The 21824-nt window shown below is 46.6% G+C and overlaps 1 protein-coding gene across 1 annotated transcript in view; it reads left to right on the top strand.

Moving 5' to 3' along the window:
* The window catches only part of Zc3hav1 (zinc finger CCCH-type containing, antiviral 1), a 44516-nt gene that overhangs the window by 5825 nt on the left and 16867 nt on the right, over positions 1-21824 (top strand). The window contains exons 2-6 of the mRNA XM_075953958.1: positions 9166-9301; positions 14177-14429; positions 17920-18855; positions 19566-19661; positions 19877-20000. Of these exons, the coding sequence (XP_075810073.1) occupies positions 9166-9301; positions 14177-14429; positions 17920-18855; positions 19566-19661; positions 19877-20000 (1545 nt within the window). The remainder of the gene's footprint in view (positions 1-9165; positions 9302-14176; positions 14430-17919; positions 18856-19565; positions 19662-19876; positions 20001-21824) is intronic.

The raw sequence follows: 21824 nt of genomic DNA, 5'->3' as shown, positions 1-21824 counted from the left end.
CTTAGACTAGGTGTGGGGCCTGTGAAATGGCTCATGACGTAAAATGCTTGCCTTGCAAACCTGGTGACCTGAATTCAATTCCCAGAATCCACCGAAGGAAGAAGGAGACGAAATCCACAAAGTCGTCCTCTGGTTTCTCCACGCATTGGCATGCTGTGCTCCCGCGCACGTTACACACTAGTGCTCACACACAATAACATTGTAGAAGGGATGTAGAAGGACGGTCTGTATTTCAGAGTTTTTGCTTGTTTCTTACGTAATGAAGAGCCCTGAGAGGCCCGAGCCTGTTCGTGTTCATCCTTCAGTCCCATTCTTTTGCCTGTTTCCACGCCCACAAACCGACAGGTGATTGGGTTAGGGTATTTGTAAACTCTTGAATTTGCAGATTCAGTCAGCTGCTGATGGAAAATATGCAGGGGGACAAACGGAATCATTGTTCTCCAAACAATCCCCTTAGAACAAGTATTTACATAGCATTTCCATTGTATCGGGGTTTGAGCCATCTCAGGGAGGGTGTGTGCCGGCTACATGTAAATGCTGTACCCTTTACATCAGGGAATTTAACATGGGTATCGGCATCGAGGGGGACTTAAAAATCAACCTCTCGGGTCCCCAAGGGATGGCTCTTCCTGCTTCCTTTGCTCTTGTCTGCTCAGCCTGTTTCACCTGCTCTATTTCCTATTCTCTTTTTGCCTTGAGCTTTTATGGGTCTTGGTTCTGGTCTTTGCCAGATTGTATCCCTACCTAGTTTTAAAAGGCCACATGGCACCGAGGAATCATGCCCAACTCAGACCTATAACACTGCCTTCTCCATGCCTACACCAGGCTTGGGGTCCTTGGGCCCATGGAATTCTCGCTCACGTTTCTGGAGTCTACATATGTCTCCCTGCGTCTTTCTACAGGGGAAAGAAAGGGCTTATATGGTCTGATACCTTCACTACCTCAGGATGTCAGTTCCGTGGGTGTAGGGAGACCCTAAGGAGAGAAGTAACTGGTAGACTGGAACTGGAAAACAGGGCTGCTGTCTCCCACTCTGAGATTGGGCAGTTTGAGTATTTGAAATTCACATTCATAATAACTGTCCTGGTTATTATGGAGCAGAATTTGTCACAATAGGAGGGAAAACTCAATAGATTTTCAGCTTGACTTACTATATATACATATACATGTATATGTATACATATACATATAAACATGTATATATAGTAAATATATTTTTATGTGTAGACATTTCATATGGACCTTCAGCTTTGCTGTAGACCTCAGATTTTAGAGGGGACTATTCTGCTTTATTAAGGCATAAAGCTTTCTTTCCTCATTATTAAAATGGACATTGTTTTTAATTCTTTTGCTACTAAATTATAACCTTTGACTATTTTGATTGTTTCTTTGTGCACATCTTCCTTATAGAACTACCTTAAGTTTTATGAGATGATGATACTAAATTGTTTTTTTAAATGAGATGATGATACTAAATTGTTTTTTTAAGTTTATTTTGTGTACGGCATTTTTCATTCTACCTGCATGTATCCCTGAAAGCCAAAAGAGGGCACATGTGAACCACCATGTAAACCCATTTTTTTATTTCGTATCAATAAGCACATTCTTGGTTTACTTGTTTTGTTTTATGGTTGCGCAACTACTACGGCTATCAAAATCCAGAACACTTCATCACCCCAGAAAATGCCCTCAGGCCTGATTCTTTCCCTCCCTCATATCCCCCCCCTCCATGTATTCTGGCCCTTTGCTCTCAGTGACATCACACAGTGTGGCCTCTCTCTGGGACCTGCCTTGCTCCATTCAGGCGGAGTGTTTGCAGAGCTGGTATTTTAGTTGAGCAAGTGGCACGTGGTTTTGGTTTTCGTACTGGGGAGGAGCCTTCCTGGGAAGTTCTTTCAGTCTGTAGAGTCAGGCACGCACCTCTTCGGGCCTTCAAGGCACGTTTGCTCTTTTCTGCGACCAGGTGACCAAGCAGGGTGCACGCCGGAAGAATCATTTTGGAATCTGTTCTATTTCAGATTTGTTTCATGATTTTTTTTTAAATTTTACTTCATCAAACTTCACATTCAGTGTCAACAATGTTCTGCAAAAATGAACTAAGAAACTCCATATAAGCAATACTTCAATGATTAAAAAAAAGTCCAAACATTGACAAGCATTTTATGTGCAGGTACTGTGCACCAGCCCTCGCTCCACTGGGGCTCCACACAGCAGTTTAACCACACACCCTTCGTGCTTTTGTGTAATACTGAGATGGAGAAAAAGAAGAAAACACCTTCATTAAGTCTAACTTTGCTTTCTTTTCATGAATTTATTTGCTTTGTAACCCTGATGGTGTTTTCTTCCAAACAGGAATTTGATCTTTACCTACAAGTTACTTTGGAGTAGGCAGGGTCTGGAAAAGGAAAGAGGAGGAAAAGATTCTGGGGGGCCAAGCATGTTAGGTCCAAGAAACAGGCAGGCCTTGAACTCAGTTTAGTAGGGGTGACCTTGAACCTCTGATTCTCCTGTCTCTGTCTTCCTGAGTGCTGGGGCTGCAGGTGTGTGCTTGGGTTACAGGTGTGTGCTGGGGTTACAGGCGTGTGCTGGGGTTACAGGTGTGTGCCTGGGTTATAGGCATGTGCTGGGGTTACAGGTGTGGGCCACCATGCCAGCTTTTAGAAAGGCAGACATCACTTAAACCAAATTGGAGCAGGGGAGCTGAGCTGGTTGGAGAGAATCGACCATTTCATAAGCCTGTAACTGTTAAGCATTTCAGAGAAGGGAATTTAGTGTTTTAGATGCTCATGCCCTCAGGCTGAATGGGGGAATTCACTTTCAAATATTTTGACTCCTCACTCTCGTCAGAACATGATGAACATATGCAGTCACCCCTCGGAGTCCCTGGGTTGGGGGGCCTTCCGGTACGCTAGTCTCTAATACAGAATGGTGTGGTTTTTACACGTGACCTCCACATATCTATCCTCCCACATGCTTAAGACCATCCCTGGCTTGTGTGTGCTCCCTAAGACAATGTAAACGCAGTGTGGCTGTTTATTCTGAAGTGCTGAGGAAGTGACAAAATCTGTCTGAATGAGGGATGAGGATGTGACTGCTTCTAGGTGCGGTTGAGGAGGAGGTTTACTGTAAGAACAGGAGGGAGAGAACAGCCTGAGGCATCTGGAGAGACTGAAAGAGAAGGGCAGAAAGAGACAGGAAGAAAATAGCAGAGAGAGTCGCTGAGGTCCAAGAGGCCACAAGAGCCAAGAGGGCACATAGCCAAAATGGCTGGTTTTATAGGAAAAGAAAAGGGGTGGGGGGAGTGAAAGTCAGAGACTGGGGAGGTTTAGGGTAGGGGCATACCACCAGCTTGGAGGACAGGTATTTGTGAGTAGGGAGAGGCTGGCTGCACATTGAAGTATCTTGGGAAAGAATAATGGTGCCAGTTTCTTGTGTGTGTGTGTGTGTGTGTGTGTGTGTGTGTGTGTGTGTGTGAACCCACAGAGACCAGAAGAAGGTATTGGATAGTTACCTTGAAACTAGAGTTACTGGTGGCTTTGAGCTGCTCAGTGTGGATGCTAGGAACCAGATTGGAGTCCCCTGTGAGAGCGCTGAGTGGCCTCTCTAGTCCCATACTTTTAAAGATTTAGTTAGGGTATGAAACAGGCATGGAGATCTTGTTTGAGGGTTTTTTGTTGTTTTGTAGTGGGGACAGAACCCAGGACTTCACACATGCTAGGCAAGTGTGCAACCCCTGAGCTAATCTTCAGGCTGGGCATGGCATGGGGGAGAGGATTTTTTTCCACGTCCCTAGGAGATCCAATTGGTACCAGTTTGTCTCACCTTTGGTCATAGATCTCTGTCTCTCAGCTCCCTCTGGGCCTGGGTGTTCTGACCTCACTTCTTGTTGCGGCTTCAGGCGCTGCCATGTTGTGACAGTTGCCTGGGTTCCCTTTACCCCCAGAGTGTTGCCGTGATGTGGCTGTGGGAAACAGCCATTTAACCCCACTCCTTCCCTCCCTGCATAGCCTTGGCTGTGCTGAACTGTTTGACTCCGTCCTAGTGAGCAACTGTGCACAGGAGGTGACCTCATAGGAGGTGACGTAGCCTATCAGGACCCAAAGGGCAGGCTAGTACAGAGGCCTGAATACTAACACAGATACCATCTTTCACACATCCTGGTTCTTTTTCTACCCGGCTTGTATTATGGTGCACGATTTCCTGTTTTCTATGCAAATCAGTTATCTCAGTGTTTATCAGCCCCATAGGGTCCCTGAGGAAGGAAAGAATATTTCAATGTAGTTCTCATCAAAACCCAAGACTCTTGGTTTTCTTTTACTGTGATCTTTGGTTGAGCAGCTGGTATGTTTACTGACAGGAACACCCAGTCAGGAACTTCATTCACTCAAGTCCTGGCCCCAGAAAACAATGGACTCACTTGGGGCCTCTCACCAGTCTCCGGGTGTGGCTGGGGTCAGATCATTCACGTGCTGCCTGGGTTAAGAGCCATTTTCCGAGCTAGATTGTTTAGGCTGTTCTCCTCGGCTGGGGAGAGTGTGGGTTAAAGCAACATTTTGTCTTGTGGATAGAAGGCAAAGGAAAAAGGTCATTTATTGTTAAGCATGGGATCTGAGAGATGCCCCTGCCTCTAGAGACTTGGCCGGCCTTGCTCCTTTTCCAAAGTTACCCTTCATTTCTTACACTGGAGTAGCCATTTGCTTCTCGTGTATCTGCTCTGGAGCCAGCGCACATTGTAAATGTTTGCATTGTCCGGGGCAATTCATGCAGGGTTGTAAACAAGCTCTTTTTCAGTGGGGGGGGGGGGGGCACCTGAGGCTCTAATCAGCCCTCTCCTGCAAGAGCCAATGTCCCCTGTGGGGAAGGGAACCATGACTACTTCCGGGATCGCTTGGGAGCCAGCCATTCAGTAGCCTAACAAACCCTCCGATTGAGACGATTCTTTTCCGTGCTACAAGTTGAAGACTCAACTGGCAGATCTGGGATGGGACCCAGAGGTTGCATTTCCCTGTGGATTCTGGTCGGAGGGGCACTGTGAGAGGCCCTGGGAGACACCAGTCCCTGGCTTTCGGCTGGGTGTCAGGCTCCGGAAGTAGGGCAGATCGGTGAGAAGAAAGCCAAAGGAGGCTTCAGCCTTGGCTCTTCCAGAGGACCTAAGTTCGATTCTTGGCAACTACCTGGTGGCTCACTACCATCTTATAATGAGATCTGGTGCCCTCTTCTGGCCTGCAGGCAGGCAGAACAGTATACATAATAAATAAATAATTCTTAAAAAAAAAAAAGCCAAAAAACCTGTAAGAAGCAGCTGAGGGAATGCCTGGAGCCTGTGGGGAAATGGAAACAGCAGGGCCTGCTGGGGTTGGGGCGCTAGCCACATCCAGACTAGACATGCAGCAGGTGGAAGTCCTGTTGGAGGTTGGGGGATAGTAGTTTGCCCCAGGATGGAGATGAGAAACGAAGAGTAAAACTGGAGCCATCAGAAGGACAGCATCAAGAACAGCAGCCAGCCCAACTCGACTCCTGGTTTTAGACAATCCATACCTTGAATGGGCTTCCGAGCAGAGGGAACCGCATTGTCATGCCTCTGGTCAGGATGTCTGGGCTGGACCCAAAAGAAAAGCGAGGCTTCCTTTACTCTTTTTGACTTAACAGTTGTCCATCTCTCAGAGTCAGGAGGTGGAACCTGTCTGTCTGTGGGAGTGTCTGAGCAGGTGACTTTACCCGCCGAGCCACTGTGCTGGCCCTGGGCAGCTAGGTTATGCTCAGATCTGTAACAACAAGAGCCTTGAAGAGAACTCCTGCACCTCTGGCAGAGCTGTAACAGCGTGTGGGGGTTGAGGGGCGGGGGAAGGGTTACCTTCAGAAGCTCTTCTGCTTAGCAGCCCCCTCAGATCCTCCCTGTGGCCTCAGGGAGTCTGCGATAAGGTGCAGTTTCTGTCCAGATGCTGAGGGTTCTTGGTGGGTAGAGGCTGGTGGGGGCAGTTATCTGAAACCACAGAGCAGAAGCCCAAAGTTAGCAGAGCCAGGTCACCCTTATCAAAGAGCGCCAGAAACACCCTGGAAGCCAAGGTTAGCAGTGGGGAAACTTAGGGAAGGGTGTGTCTGGGAAAATGGCTAGGACGGGGGCCAGCAGCAGCCCTTCCCCTTTCTTTCCTTGAAGCAAAGTGTTTGGGAGGGCTGGTTGGAGTTCAAGGACTCAGTGGCCAACAGGGCTGTGTCTGTAAAAATTTTTTAAAGGTTTTGGTACATCTGAAGGCTTAATAACATTGCTGATAGTGACCTGTGTGTGTACACACACATGCACACGCATGCTTGTGTAGGGCATCATTCCTCGGGTGCTATCCGTCCTCCTTATGTGTTGAGACAGGTTTGGTCACTGTGTTGGAACTCATCAAGGGACTAGTGAGCCCTAGGGATGGGTCTGCCTGTGTGCACATCTCCAGTGCTGGAACTGCACGCAAGCTACCAGGTTGTCATAAATGCAAGACATGCACGGACTTCACTGGGTGAGCTGTTTCTCTAGCCCATGTGAATGACTTTTAAAGACTAATTTTTTCTCCCCTCCCACCCTCCCTCCGTTCCTTCTTTCCTTTCACAGGGTTTCTCTGTGTAGCCCTGGCTGTCTTGGGACTCGCTTTGTAGACCACGCTGGCCTCAAACTCAAAAAACTTCTCTTGCTCTGCCTCCCAAACGCTGGGATTAAAGGCGTGCGTGCGCCGCCGCCACCACCACCTGGCAAGACTAATTCTTAAAGAATGATTTCCATCTGGATGTTCATGTTTGTGAAAGCCCACCAGATTCCATAAAATCATTTTGCATTCTGTTTACCAGGAATAAACAACTGAAAAATGATAGTGGTAATATTTAATATTTAGAAATGAAAGACAATTATTAAAGGAAAAGTTTTAGTTAGAGATAAAAATTGAAATAAGCCCTGGATAAAACAGCTGCTAGTTTCTGCCCAAGACCCAGATATTTTAGTGCAGTTACTACACAGGTAATATGTAGTATCGTTTATAGAGGTAACAGAATTATGTGCTATTTTACAGAAATTGAGACACTCTGAATAACGTTTGTGTACAAAAGTAGTCAAGCTCATTAAAGGTTTTTGAATAGGACTCAACATCATCGTGAATCATTGTGTTAATAGTTTATGTTGTAAAGGACATGTAAATTATCACCATTGGTTCCAAAGCAGAATGGGTTAGTCAAAACACAATAGAGATTCTAAGAGTGAGCCATCTGGTGGGGGTACTGGGAACCAAACTCGGTCCTCTGGCAGGGCAGCGAGGGCTGTTGGCCATCAGTCTGTCTGTAAGCCTCTTGGTGATGTTTGTTCCTTGGTGGGCAGTGGCTTCTGAACATGCTATTTCCTCTTCCTTTGCCAGTTTTTTCTTCTTTCACAGCTGTGTGCAAAAGAAGTATTATAACAGTTAAGGTCAGGTTATGTGTGCATGTATCAATTTGTAAATTATGTACCCCTCCTGATTCAGTTGTTTGGTAAATACATCATTATTGTTATCATCATCATTAGTATTTTATTTATTGGGTTTTTGTTTGTTTGTTTTGGCTTTTCGAGACAGGGCTTCTCTGTGTAATAGCCCTTGCTGTCTGGAGCTCACTCTACTCTGTAGCTCAGGCTGGCCTCGAACTCACAGAGATCCGCCTGGCCCTGCCTCCCAAAATGCTGGGATTAAAGACGTGAGCACCACTGCCTGACTTATTAGGGGTTTTGTGTGTTTGTTTTAGTCAAGGTCTCTCTTTGTGGCCCTGGCTGGCCTGAAACTAGCTATGTAGATAGATCAGGCTAGCTTCAAGCTCTTATCTATGCCTCTCAAATTCTGGGTTTAAAAATCATATGCCACCCCCCCCCCTTTTTTTTTAACTCTGAGGCAGAGGCATGCAGATGACCATGAGTTTGAGACCAGGCTGGTGTGTATTTCAAGTTCCATTCAAGTTCCAGGCCAGCTGATGTTATATGGCGAGACCTTGATTTTGCTTTTGTTTTTTTGTTTGTTTTGTTATTTCTTTTTTTTTTAAAGATTTATTTATTTATTAAGTATACAGGCCAGAAGAGGGCACCAGATCTCATTACAGGTGGTTGTGAACCACCATGTGGTTGCTGGGAATTGAACTCAGGACCTTTGGAAGAGCAGGCAGTGCTCTTGACCACTGAGCCATCTCTCCAGCCCCTTGTTATTTCTTTTGTTTTAAGTATATATTTGTCTGTGTGCCGTCAAACTGAGGTCATCAAGTGCTGGCAAACCTTTATTACCTTTACCCATTGTGCCATCTGGCTGGACCAGTGTACCTTGGAAAATTGTATTTTTTTTTCTGCAGGATTGATTATGTTAATTACTGAAGGATACATTATTGATTTTTGCTGAGTGAAGTGGAGTCTTTTTTAAAAAAAAAAATCTACCTTACACATGCTAAACAGGTGCTCTTCCACTGAAATCCACTCTTTTAAATTTTTTCTGTGTTGTTTGTTTTTCAAGACAGGGTTTTTCACCGGGCGGTGGTGGTGCACGCCTTTAATCCCAGCACTTGGGAGGCAAAGATAGGTGGATCTCTGTGAGTTTGAGACCAGCCTGGTCTACAAGAGCTAGTTCCAGGACAGGCTCCAAAACCACAGAGAAACCCTGTCTCGAAAAACCAAAAAAAAAAAAGAAAAGAAAGAAAGAAAGAAAAGAAGAAGACAGGGTTTTTCTGTGTAACAACCCTGACTGTCCTGGAATTTGCTCTGTTGACCTGGCAGAGATCCGCCTGCCTCTGCTCCCAAGTGCTAGGATTAAAGGTGCATGCCACTACCATCTGGCAGCAATGGATTTCATTATGGCATTTTTGTATATCCACGCTGTCATGCTTCGGTCTTTCTTACTTGTTCCCTTCTCCCAATGCCCTTGCCTGCCCCCACCCTCATCATCTTGGTAATTAATCCCTTCTTCCCCTTTGGAACTTTGGAACTCAAGATGCCTTTCTCCCTCTCCCAGGCCTGCATCCAACGCGTGTGTCTATGGCTCTTTTCCTTCCATTTCTTCTCCGTCCGTTGCGTGTGTCTGTGGCTGCCTTCCCTTCCATTTCTTCTGTGAAGTACACACACTGACAGTTGTCCCCCTTTCTTCTGTGAAGTACACACACTGACAGTTGTCCCCCTTTCTTTTCCAGGAACCTTTGCAAATACTCTCACGAAGTTCTCTCGGAACAGAACTTCCAGGTCCTGAAGAACCATGAACTTTCTGGGCTTAACCAGGAGGAGCTGGCAGTACTCCTGGTCCAGAGCGACCCTTTTTTCATGCCTGAGGTAGGTCCTGATTCTCATGTTAAGTAGCAGGCAAGAGTACTATGAGCAAGCCAGCCATGGTGATGCACACCTTTAATCCCAGAAGCCTTGCGAGGCAGAGGCAGGCAGATCTATATGCCTTTGAGACTAGCTTTGTCTCTGTAAGCGAGTTCCAGTCCAGTCAAGGCTTTCTGCTGAGACCCTGTCTCAACAAATTTGGGTCTGGATGCCTCCTCCCCTTGGGTGCCAGGGGTTCCACTGTGATCAGGATGGGTTGAGGACAGTCATAGTGGGATTGGTTGATGCTTTACATCAGGGTGGCCTTTGGATTGAAGTTGGAAAGATAGAGGTACTTGTTGTATTGTTATACAAGAGACTTATACCTTAAACTCAGTGATTGAGAAAACATACTTTAGGGGGCTAGAGAGATGACTCAGCAGTTAAGAGCACTGACTGCTCTTTCAGAGGACCTGGGTTCAATTCCCAGCACCTGCATGACAGTTCACAACTATGTAAATCCCGTTCCAGGGGATCTGACACCTTCCTGCCAATACACATAAAAATAAAGTTAAATAAATCATTTAAAAAAATCTTTAAAAATGAAGAAAACCTATTTTAAGTTTTTTACCCCCTTAATAAAAAGGGGTAAAAAAAAAAAAAACCTCTTCAATGATCAGCAGGTTACAGCCCAGAGGCCAAACCCTGGGCTGCCACCAGTGCACAAGGAGAAGTCTGGAGCACAGCCATGCTGACGCATTTACAGGGGGGCTGCTGCTGCTCCCCCTCCAGGGGTCACAGAGAAGTGGAACAGAGACTGAGTGGCCAGAAGAGATTGAGGTGCTTCCTGTCTGGACTGTTGCAGAAGTGTGCCGCCTCTGGGTCTTGCCCAGATCCGGGGGCATAGTGGGGCAGAGGGTTCCACACTGCCTTCTAGGGATTCACGCTAGGAGGTTGGCTCTGTTGCCATCAGGATGTGGCATTCCACCAGCGACAAGGGACTTGTCACTGGTCACCAGTTTTCAGTCAGTGCGACTGTAGATGGGAAGCCGAAGGCAGCAGTTTACTTTTGCAGAAACTGGACGTAATGGGTAGCACATCTGCTCACGTCTCGATGACCAGTGCTTATCACGTGATCATTTTAGCTGAAAGGGAGGCCAAGAAATTTACTTTGGTTTTTTTTTTTTTTTTTTGATTTTTCGAGGCAGGGTTTCTCCGTAGCTTTTTTGGTTCCTGTCCTGGAGCTAGCTCTTGTAGACCAGGCTGGCCTCAAACTCACAGAGATCTGCCTGTTTCTGCCTCCCGAGTGCTGGGATTAAAGGCGTGCGCCACCACCACCCGGCAGGCTGAGAAATTTAGTTGTTGGCTGAATGACCGACTACCAAGCGCTTCTATGACTGGAGGAAAGATGGAGACAGTGTAGATATTCGCGTCTCATCTGCATAGGCCCATAGACCATCACTAGATGTTGCTCAAGGTCTGACCTGAGAATAACCCTCGTGAGAATCATTCCGTGTGTTCACAATACAAAGTCTGTGCCAGCCTGGCACAGAGAGGAAGGCAAAGAAACACAAGAAGAAGGGTAGGAGGGCTGCAGAAGCTGCACGGAAAGTTGAAAACCAGATTTTCCTGCTAGATTAGACAAGAGAGCCAGTGGAGAGTCCTCAAGGATTCAACCATTTGGGGAACAAAATCAACAGATGATTTTTTTTTTTTGAGGTGGTTGCTGAGCTTCAGCAGCTATGAAGGTCGGGCATTGTGCGAGAGAGCTGCATTGAAAAGAAAGATATGTAAGGGGAAAACAGTGATGAATTTGATAATTCTTTGGGGAGGACCTACTTTTCCCTGCCACAGCTCTAGAGTTCTTTGTAGCGCTATGCCTGCTCTACGCGCCAGGCGCTACACGGTTCATGTGAGTTGGTTGGGCAAGGGGCTGGAGATTGAAACAGACACACAGAGACATGGGTCTCCTTCTACACCCTTACTCTCAGCTAGCTGCAAGTCCCCCCCAGAAACCACTCCCCTGCCATCAGGAACTCCTGAGGGTCTCGTGCTCACAGCAGCTGCAGGACACGTTGTTTGCTCAGAGCAGCTGCAAGCATAGGAAAACAAGTTGTTTACTCCGGCAGGCAGGGGGGTCACAGGAAATTCGGGGTCTGGGGGTCCACAGTTCCCAACAGTTCTTTAAGTACTTAGGATGCTTTCCCCCATGTCTGCCTATTTTCTCCCTCCCCTCGTCCTTCCTTTCCCCTCTTCCCTAGATAATCCCAGTCCCTTTAGCGACATTCATCACCCGCCTTTCACCACCACGGTGACCTTGGACAGAGTTCCAGACCCTTCTGGCATCATCGCCTCTATGATTTAAGATTTAGAAGTGCCGGGCAGATTTCTGTGAGTTCCAGCCTGGTCTACAAAGTGAGTTCCGGCTTAGCCAGTGATATGGGATTCCCCTCTGTATGCTGCGAACGCTGTTGGTTAATAGAGAAGCTGCTTTGCAGCCCAGATGGGAATTCCAAGCAGATGGAGGAGAAAGCAGGCGGATTCAGGGAGACGCCATGTAGCTACTGCAGGAGATAGACGTGGAACCCAGTGACGATACACAGATTGATAGAAATGGGTTAATTTAAGATGTAAAAGCTAGCTAGGCATATGCTAGAGTCATTGGCCAAGCAGTGTTGCAATTACTATAGTTCCAGTGTGATTATTTCAGATCTGGGTAGCCAGGAAACAAACAAGCAGCCTCTGTCTACAAACCAGGGATACGCAGAGAAATCTTGTCTCAAAAAACAAAAATAAAAACCAGCATGTATCAGGTACTCTGTTAAATACTGAATAAAGTAGTGGACAAGACACACTTCCCTATCCTAAAAATTGGTTGTTGAACAGTAAGATGGTTCAATGGATAAAGGAACTTGTCTCCAAACCTGATGATCTGGGTTCAGTCCCTGGCCTCCACATGATGGGAAGAGAGTACTGACTGCCCCAAGTTGTCCTCTTTGTACCTCAAAATGTCCTGAAACTCATTCAGCTGTCTAGCCTAGGCTAGTCTTGAGCTCCTGGCTCTCACGGTTTAGCTGCTATGTGCTTGGGTTATAGGCAGTGTACTATGCACCCCTGCTCTTGGATATGTAATTTTTGAGACAGGGTCTTAGTTCTCACTTGAGTAGCTTGAACTCCCAGAGATCCACCTGTCTCTGCCACTCTAGTGCTGGGATTAAGGTGTACACTTCACCTGGCCATTGTTTTGTTTTCTTAGAGACAAGATCACTGCACGTAGCCCAGGCTGACCTCAAACCAACCTTATCTCTCCACCTCTTGAGGGTTCATATTATAGATGTGCTTAGTGTACCTGCTACCGGGGTTTGAACCCAGGGCCATGTGTTTAGCAGGCAAGTGCCCGACCAGCTGAGCTACAGCCCAGCTCCTAGGCTTGCTTTTCTAATGTGTGTCCAGGTGCTTATGGTCCAGACAGCACACTTGGAGAGCTGTGGTCCAGACGCAGAGTCTGTAGTTGTCACGTGCACTCATCTGGTGTTAGAGGCTACCCATGTGGCTCTCTTGCTGTTCCTGGAGTCAGACTCCTCCCAGCAAGCCGGACAGAGCCAGTTTAAACAGCCTCTTAGACCAAATATTTTCAACTTCCAAATGCCTGCGAGTTCAGGTTTGTCACGAATCATCCTGGGCTCCTCATCCAATGGTTCGAATACTCGCCTCAACAAGACAGCCTTGTATTTTGTTACTTACTCTGCTTCACAAACAAACAGAAACTAGAGGGTTGCTGGGTCCCTGAGGTCACTGTGCTGCGAGGTCATCCGGCTTCTTCGAGGGCCACCCCTCAGCCCTGCAGCCATTGGCCTGGTTTCATTGCAGCATCTCCATCTTTAGTGGCAACTCCATCCCATAGAGCTGTGTGCACAAATGCATATAGAGCGGTGATTCTCAGCCTTCTAACGCTGCGACCCTTTAATACAGTTCCTCATGTCGAGGTGACCCCTAACCGTAAAATTATTTCATTGCTACAATAGAAATGTAATTTTGCTGCTCTTATGAATGGGGAAAAGGGTGTGTGCACCTTAATTCCCAGTACCTGGCAGGCAGAGGCAGGTGAAACCTCTTAAGAGTTTGGGGCCAGCCTGGTGTACACAGAAAGTTCCAGGCCAACTAGGGCTACATAGTGAGGCCCAGCCTCCATCTCTGTCTGCTTCTCTTCTTCCTCCTCCTCCTGCTGTCTCTACACCCATTCCCTCAGATATTTGAAAAGATCTTCCTCTGGCTATCAGAGACCAAATGACAGAATTCTAAAGCTGCAGGTAAGACATGTCTTTCAACTATAGAAGTCAGAATCTAAACTAGACTTCCTCCTTTGGAAGGACATCCTTTATGATGTCCTGTGCGTAGCTTGCCATTTGAGTTTGATTCCTCCAAGAATTATCAAATTCATCACAATTTTTTTTTCTTTCTTTTTTTGGGGGTGGTGGTGGTTTGTTTTTTTTTTCTCGAGACAAGGTTTCTCTGTTGCTTTGGAGCCTGTCCTAGAACTAGCTCTTGTAAGCCAGGCTGGCCTTGAACTCACAGAGATCTGCCTGCCTCTGCCTCCTGAGTGCTGGGATTAAAGGCATTCGCCACCACCGCCCGGTTTGCACTGAACCTGGTACTCCTCCTTGCCCCAGCCTCCTGAGAGCTGGGCTACAGGCATGTACCACCATGCACGCTGTCATCTGTTAGCTAGCCTGCGGATCTCTCCTGTCCTCAAATATGTCACCAAGTGAACCCATCTCATCAAAGAGATAGGCTGTGTGGCCCATTGTTTTTCTGCTTTTTACCGAAAGGGGGCTTGTGCATTTAAACATGTGTGGCAGATGTGAGGTGTTCTTGCTCATTATTCTTCTCCCCGTGTAGATATGCAAAAGCTACAAAGGAGAGGGCCGGAAACAGATCTGCGGGCAGCCGCAACCGTGTGAGAGACTCCACATCTGCGAGCACTTCACCCGGGGCAACTGTGGTTATCACAACTGCCTCAGGTCTCATAACCTGATGGACAGGAAGGTATTGGCCATCATGAAGGAGCACGGGCTGAGTTCTGATGTGGTCCAGAACATCCAGGACATCTGCAACAACAAGCACTCTCGGAGGAACCCCCCTGCCATGAGAGGTGTGTCCTTTGCCTTTTTCAATTGTGCGAACTTACAAGGAAAGAAATCTACCTGTAAAATCTCAGCTTCACTGCACAAAAACCTCCTTCTTTTCCCTTCCACATCTTTCCCATATGCATGCACCACTTTAATACAATTGGTAATGATTTACACGCAGCTATTACAGCTCCTGATTTTAAATAAGTTATTATTGTCAGGCGCGCGCGTGTGTCTGTGTTTTGTTTGTGTTTATGTGTGTGTGCACTCCCACACACTTACATGTCCTAATTTAATGCCAGCACTTGGGAGGCAGGGGCAGGCAGATCTTTGATTTCGAGGCCGGCCTGGTCTACCTAAGAGTCCCAGGACAGTCAGGACTACATAGAGAGATCTTGTTTCAAAACCAAAGAGTTTAACAAAATGTTTATTTTATTTATTTTCGAGACAGGGTTTCTCTGTAGCTTTGGAGCCTGTCCTGGAACTAGCTCTTGTAGACCAGGCTGGCCTTGAACTCTTAGAGATCCACTTGCTTCTGCCTCCCGAGTGCTGGGATTAAAGGCGAGTACCACCACCGCCTGGCTCAAAATGTTTATTTTTTTTCCTTGTAGCTTTCTTTTTTTATATAGTGAGAATGAACCAGTTTTGAGATTTAGCAGCTATTAACTTTGTTTCAGTTGTTTAGCCTCTTTCTCTGTATGTGCGTACAAACACGCACACATACAATTTTTAATTGCAATTGCTTACTTATTTCATGCTGAAGTCAGAGGGTAAATTTCAGGAGTCAGTTCTTCTTCTGTTTTGTGGGTCCTGGGGAATCAGCTCAGGTTGGTGAGGGAACCATCTTGCCAGCCACACATACTTTTATTTGTTTGTTTTGTTTTGTTTTTGAGGCAGGGTTTCTCTGTGTCACCCTGGCTGTTGTAGAACTTACTCTGTAGACCAGGCTGGCCTGGAACTAGGAGATCCTCCTGCCTCTGCCTCCCACATGCTGAGATAAAGGTGTGCACCACCACACCTGGCTTCAGCCTGCTTTCTTCTAGAACCCAGAACCATCCGCCCAGGGATGGCACCACCCACAACAAGCTGGGCTCTCTCTCGTCAATCATTAAGTAAGAAAATGCCCTGCAGCTAGATCTTCTCAGTTGAGCTTCCCTCCTCTCCGAAAACTCGAGCTGTGTCAGGTTGACAGAACACTAGCCATCACGACTGTATTATTTGGGTGTGTATAGCTGCACGTGTGAAGGTCAGGGGACAACTTAACAGGAGTTCTGGAGAGAACTCGGATTAAACCTAGGTTTTTCAGGCTTTGTGGCAGGTTACCAAACGAGCCCTCTCACTCCTTGTCTTTGTAAAATAGATACAGGAGGAGGTGACATCTATGAAGCAGATAGAATACCTGGCTGACTCCAAGATGCTAGATTGACGTGGTGAAAAGCTGCAGCTCCTTGTGTTTTGGCAATGGTTTATGGTTTACAGGAGACTTTCCCCCAGAATACTTATCGTTATTCCTCACAGCAAAACTATGAACAATGGCAGGTTTATTATTTATTAACCTCACTTAAACATAAAGAAGCAGATGCTTAGAAATGGTTAAGCAGGGGCTGAAGAGATGGCCCAATGGTTATAAGAGCACTGACTGCTCTTCTAGAGGACTCGGGTTCAGTTCCTGCACTTGCCAGCTCACAACTGTCTGTAATTCTAAGATCTGGAATACATGCAAGCAAAACACCAATGCACATACATTCTTTTTTAAAAAAAAGAAAAAAATTGTTAGGCAGCTGGACTTGGTGTATGTTTTTAATCCCAGCACTGTGAAAACAGAGGCAGGTGAATCTCTGTAAGCTTGATGCCAGCCTGGTCTACAGAGTAAGTTCCAGGATAGGATATCCAGGGCTCGATTACACAGAGAAACCCTGCGTCAAAAAGCCAAAACCAAAAAAAGAGAAAGAAGTGTTAAGAAGCTTTTATTGCAAGGAGCTTGAAGTCATGCTTAGACCCCAGACAGCACTGTGGAGATGAAATCCAGAGCAGTGTTTCCGAGCTGAGCATAGCACGCTCGCTCTGACTCCACATGCACGCTTGTCTTCTGCACTCCAGGGCTCTGAGCAGCGGGTGTCCGCAGAGGTGGGTTTTGGTGTGTTCCATGTGGGTTCACTGTGGGGGGAGAGATTGGGATTTACTGCCACTTCTAGTTCTCCTGTGGAGCTGGCCATCATGAAGGAGGAGGTTTGCTTTAGCTACATAACCATTGTCCCCTTTCCTCTATCAGGACAGTACACACATGCTCCTCAGAAGCACACACACCCCCACCTTTCAAATCCCTTTCCACAGCAGACATCATGGATGTACAACACACACCCAGACTTCACACTCTGGATCATTCCTTCTGTAGACTGCTTCCAGGAGATGTGCGCTATCACTTTCCTGGAAAGGACACACGGCTCCATCAATTTGACTTTTATAGTGATATATTATTCTGTCTATGCTATAACAAACAAAGCTTGCCTGAAGATCAGAGTGTAGAACTAAGCCACTAGTTAACCACAGAGGCCAGGCACACACCTTTAATCCCAGCACTCAGGAGACAGAGGCAGATGGAGCTCTGTGAGTTCAAGGCGACCCTGGGCTACACTAAATTAATCCAGTCTAAAAGAGAAACAGAGCCAAATCCCAGTACTTGGGAGGTAGAGACAGGAAGGAATATATATCGCTGGGTGGAAAGAGGAGTATAAGGCGGGAGGAGACAGGAGCTCAATGCAGTCTGAGGATACAGTCTGAGGACAGGATCGCCCTTTTTGGTCTGAGCATTGCTAGAGGTAAGAGCTCTAGTGGCCGCCGCTCTGCTTCTCTGATCCTTCAGCATTCACCTGATAGCTGACTCCAAGTAGACCAATTAGAATTCATGCTACAGGCGTTAGCTTTTCCTTTTCTTTTTTCTTCAATATACATAATGTGCGGTAGGTTGGCTGAGAACTTGTTATGTAGCCTTGGCTGAACTCCCACCCACCTCAGCCTCCCAAGCACTGGGATTATAGGCATGAGCCACCATGTCTGCCTTCAGTTTTGACTATAGATAAGTTTAGGGAAACCTAGAGAAAGAAGCCTGTAGCTTAGATAAAACGTAACTTGAATCTATGGTTCCTTTCCTGTTTGGTTTCAGTGTTAGGAGCGCTCATTCAGGTATTCACATAAGTGGAATCTCTGTGCCTTATAGAAATTCTTCTCTTAATTTGCTCCAGTCCGGCTTTCATTCACTGTAGTAATGAAGTTTAACTGAGGACTACTGTCTGGAGACAGGCTCTTGGGTACTGGGAGACTCATTGAGTCCCAAGAGAGACCGGAAGAGTGTGGGGTCTTCCTCTTAGCCACAGACACCTGTTCTACCATGGTTCCAGCTCCTGGATTTGTAGCCTCCAGTTAGGAAACTCAGCTCACAAGTCTGGATGAACAAAAAGAATATCGCGGTAGGACCTGAGCTTCAACTTCTCTTTGGGTTCTTTCTCTTTCCAGCTCCTCATTCCCATCGCAGAGGCGGGGCCAGAGGCAGAAGCAAAAGCAGAGACCGGTTCTTTCACAACAGTCTAGAACTTGTCCCAACTGTCTCGCCTCCGGAGTCTGGTCCACCTAGCCCAGATGTCAGCAGCTGTAAGGACTCCCTGGAGGATGTGTCTGCAGATGTCACGCAGAAGTTCAAGTTCCTGGGAACCCACGACTGTGCACAGCTTTCGGCCGCTTCATCCAAGATTCCCGGTCTCAGAGGAGCCAGTCAAATGGGAGCAAGCCTGAAGTTTTCAGAGAATGGGGACCCGAATGGCTTCTTTTCTAGGAATCATGCAGATTCATCCCCAAGTCAAGCAGCCGGCAGCTTCCGTCTTGATGTGACACAAACACATGAAGCCATAGCCGTGAAATCGAGCAAGCCTTCTGGACCCCACATGGATGTCAAGGGCAAGAGTGAGGCTCAAGACAAACAGAAGGTCCCTTTCTTGGGTAGTTATGCTGGCGGAGCGGCTGTGGAAGGAATTCTAGGTGACAGGGGCACAGTCAATGGTCTGGGAGAAGTAACATTACCTAGCAACTATCAGAAGAGTACAGCCAACCCTCAGGATCCCCGCACCCCTGGCAGAATCACCAACAGTGGTCAAGATATGGCCTTCCTGGGTGGCAAATATGGAGGAAACACACCCTGGCCCAATAAATCGGCCCATAATATACCAAATGGCTCTAGTCAAATTCTGAATGAAACTCCTAAGAACTCTGAAAGCAGCGCCACCGGCTTTGGGGTAAAAGCAGCAGTCACAGGAAGAAAAGAAGCCATGTGCTCTGGAGTACAGAGTCTGAGAAACCAGATCCCGGCTATGTCTGAGGAGATCACTGCCCCTGCACAGGCCAGCAGGCTGCCTCTGTCACCCGTGCTTTCTTCAAGCCACAGAGTTGAGGTCCCTGGTAAGAACTTATGTGTAGTGAGGAACAGCGGGCTATATCCCGCCACCCGGCTAGCTTTATACCCGAAATAACAACACACAAATTGTATTCTTTTAAACACTGCCTGGCCCATTAGCTCTAGCCTCTTACTGGCTAACTCTCACATCTTGATTAACCCATTTCTAATAATCTGTGTAGCACCACGAGGTGGTGGCTTACCGGGAAGGATCTTAACCTGAGTCCATCTTGGAGAGAAGAGCTACAGCATCTGCCTCACTTCCCTTCTTCCCAGCATTCTGTTCTGTCTATTCCACCTATCTAAGCTGCTGTCCTATCAAAAGCCAAGGCAGTTTCTTTATTAACCAATGAAAGTAACACATAGACAAATGACCCTCCTCTGTGAGCCCACTCAGTGAGCCCTCAAGGATGACCTCAGACTCCTGATTGTAAGTAACAGAGGGAAGAGACTCCTATGGCTTGAGGGACAGGGAAGGACAAACACAATACCATGGTATTGAGTCTCCAGCCTCAGAATTGCAGTCATTTCCTAGCCAAGAGTCCCTAGGGCCCTAGTGCCTATGTGTTATTCTACAGAGCGGCTAGGCAGACTCTTAGGGGCAGCCCGAGAATCCAGGGTGGATGTGAATATGGACCCCATTTCTGATGTCTTTCTCACAGAGAGGCCAGATATTCTCATTTTTGGGATCCATGCTTCCTCTTTTGTTTTGCAGATGACCTATCCTTCATCACAAGTGTTGCATCGCCTACTGATGATCGTGGCCCAGAGGAAATCTGTCAGGACCATCTGTATAAGGGCTGCCAGCAGAGTAAGTTGCGTTTCCTGAAAGATCCTTTAGTCCTGCTGGGAGTGTGGCACACACCAGGACTTGCCCACGCCGGGACCAGCTTGAGTGAGGGGACGATGGGGGAAATGCCTGGCTGGGAGGACAGGAAGTCAGCAGTCAACTTGAAGTTGAACAGTGAAGTTGAATTGGTTAGAAACCCCAACCCTTCACTGTAAACCTTTTCTCTGTCACCGTAGGCAACTGCAACAAGAGCCACTTCCACCTGCCCTACCGGTGGCAGGTATTTGTAGATAATACTTGGATTGACTTCCGGGCCATGGAAGACATCGAGAAGGCCTATTGTGATCCCCAAAATGAAGTGTAAGTTGGTGGTTGTCCGCTGGCTAATGGGTTCTACAACTCGGACTGAGGGAAGCTTCAAGCTCAAGCTGCCTAATGCTGGGGACTCCAGGAATAGTTAGTAACGCGAGTGACATCAACAGTGACATGATTGTTTGATCTGTAGATGTGTCCTGTACATAGGCCAGTCATTTTTCTTCTCCTTTTTCTTTTTTTCCCCCCGAGACAGGGTTTCTCTCGGTGTACTAGCTCTGGTTGTCCTGGAATTTGCTTTGTAGACCAGGCTGACTTCGGACTCACAGAGATCTGCCTCTGCCTTCTGAGTGCTGGGATTAAAGGCATGCATCACCACCGCTCAGCTCATGGAAGCTCTTATAAAGGAAAAAAACATTTATAAAAAAAGGCCAGGTGGTGGTGGTGCACATACGTTCCCCACGTGTGATTTGAATAATTCCACGTGTTCTAGCACAGACGTTTGTTGTGTAGCTATGTTTTTGTGTGCCATCTCTGTGTTCTAGAGACTTACAAGAGGGTTGCTTATATTACTGCATTTGCTAGGATTGGCAGGGGGATGGGGTGATCGCCACATAACCACATTTACTTTTGATGTGCAGAAGGCAAGGGTACTTCACATTCAGTATGGAATCTAGAAGCTTTGGGTAGATGTCCCGTGTCTCCGCATTCTGCCACTAGAGGGCAGAACTCGCTGTTCTCATATGTAAATAAGACATTTCTTTCTCCCCTCCCCCAGGAAAGACATTTTCCCCCTCTATGTAAACCCAGTTTCTCAATCTTGAAACTATCGATGTTTATAAATAGAGTTGTTGAGGGTAGTGTTAGCAGTGTTCATGGTCTTGCTTTCCCTCCTTCCCTTGGCCCGTGGTGACCACACATGACATTCACCTTTACCTACGGTTCCCCTGATCTTTCCTGATTGAGGACCTGAGAGCTCTTTCACGAACGGCAATTCTCAAGCTTCCATCTCAGCAGCACTAGCACTCCTGAAATAGATCGAGGAGCTCACATACATAGCTGTATGTGAGTTACAGCTATCAGTACATCGTATTAAAAATAATACCCAGGGCTGGAAGATGGGTCAAAGTGCTTGCCATGTCATTGGGATGAACTAAGTTCAACCCCCAGGACTCACTGTGAAAGGAGAGAACTGCTAGGTGTAGTCCTGACCTGCATGCATGTGTCGTGCACACACCATACACACACATTATATACAATCACGTCCTGTACATACACACATGCACATTATATGCACATACACATACTCACATGATACGTATATTCACAGTATACCCACAAAACATCACACATATACGCTAGTAAAAATTAAATGTTTTGAAGTTGTGTATTAATGTAGCCTTCAGAAATCTGTCTTTTCACCCCCGAGAAAGCTATCTTATACATAGAAAAATAGAAAAGCAAAAAAAGCCAGGTAGTATATCCTTTCTTTCTTGTGTGGGTTATGTTTTGTTTGTTTGGTGTGGTGGTGATACTGCTTTTTTGGAGACAGGGTTTCTCCTCTATGTAGCTCTGAATGATCTGGAACTTTCTTTGTAGACCAGGCTGGCCTCAAACTCAAGAGATCTGTCTGCCTCTGCCTCTCAAGTGCTGAGATTAAAGGCAAGCCACTAAGCCTGTTTTTTTTTCTTTTTAAAGATGTTTTAACATTGCTATGATAACTTTGACCTTGTCAATCCTCTTATGATTTCCATATTATTCAAACTATTTGTACTGCAATAAATATGTTTTTGTTTTTAATTTAAAAATGAGTTTTAATTAAAAAATTGAGTTCCAAGCTAGGTGGTGGTGAATTCCAGCAGGACAGCCAAG

This window comes from Microtus pennsylvanicus, chromosome 19 (assembly GCF_037038515.1).
Source record: "Microtus pennsylvanicus isolate mMicPen1 chromosome 19, mMicPen1.hap1, whole genome shotgun sequence".
NCBI classification, from domain to species: Eukaryota; Metazoa; Chordata; class Mammalia; order Rodentia; family Cricetidae; genus Microtus; species Microtus pennsylvanicus.
Note: the sequence above shows the minus strand (reverse complement) of the source record. Positions and strands in the feature narration are given on the sequence as shown.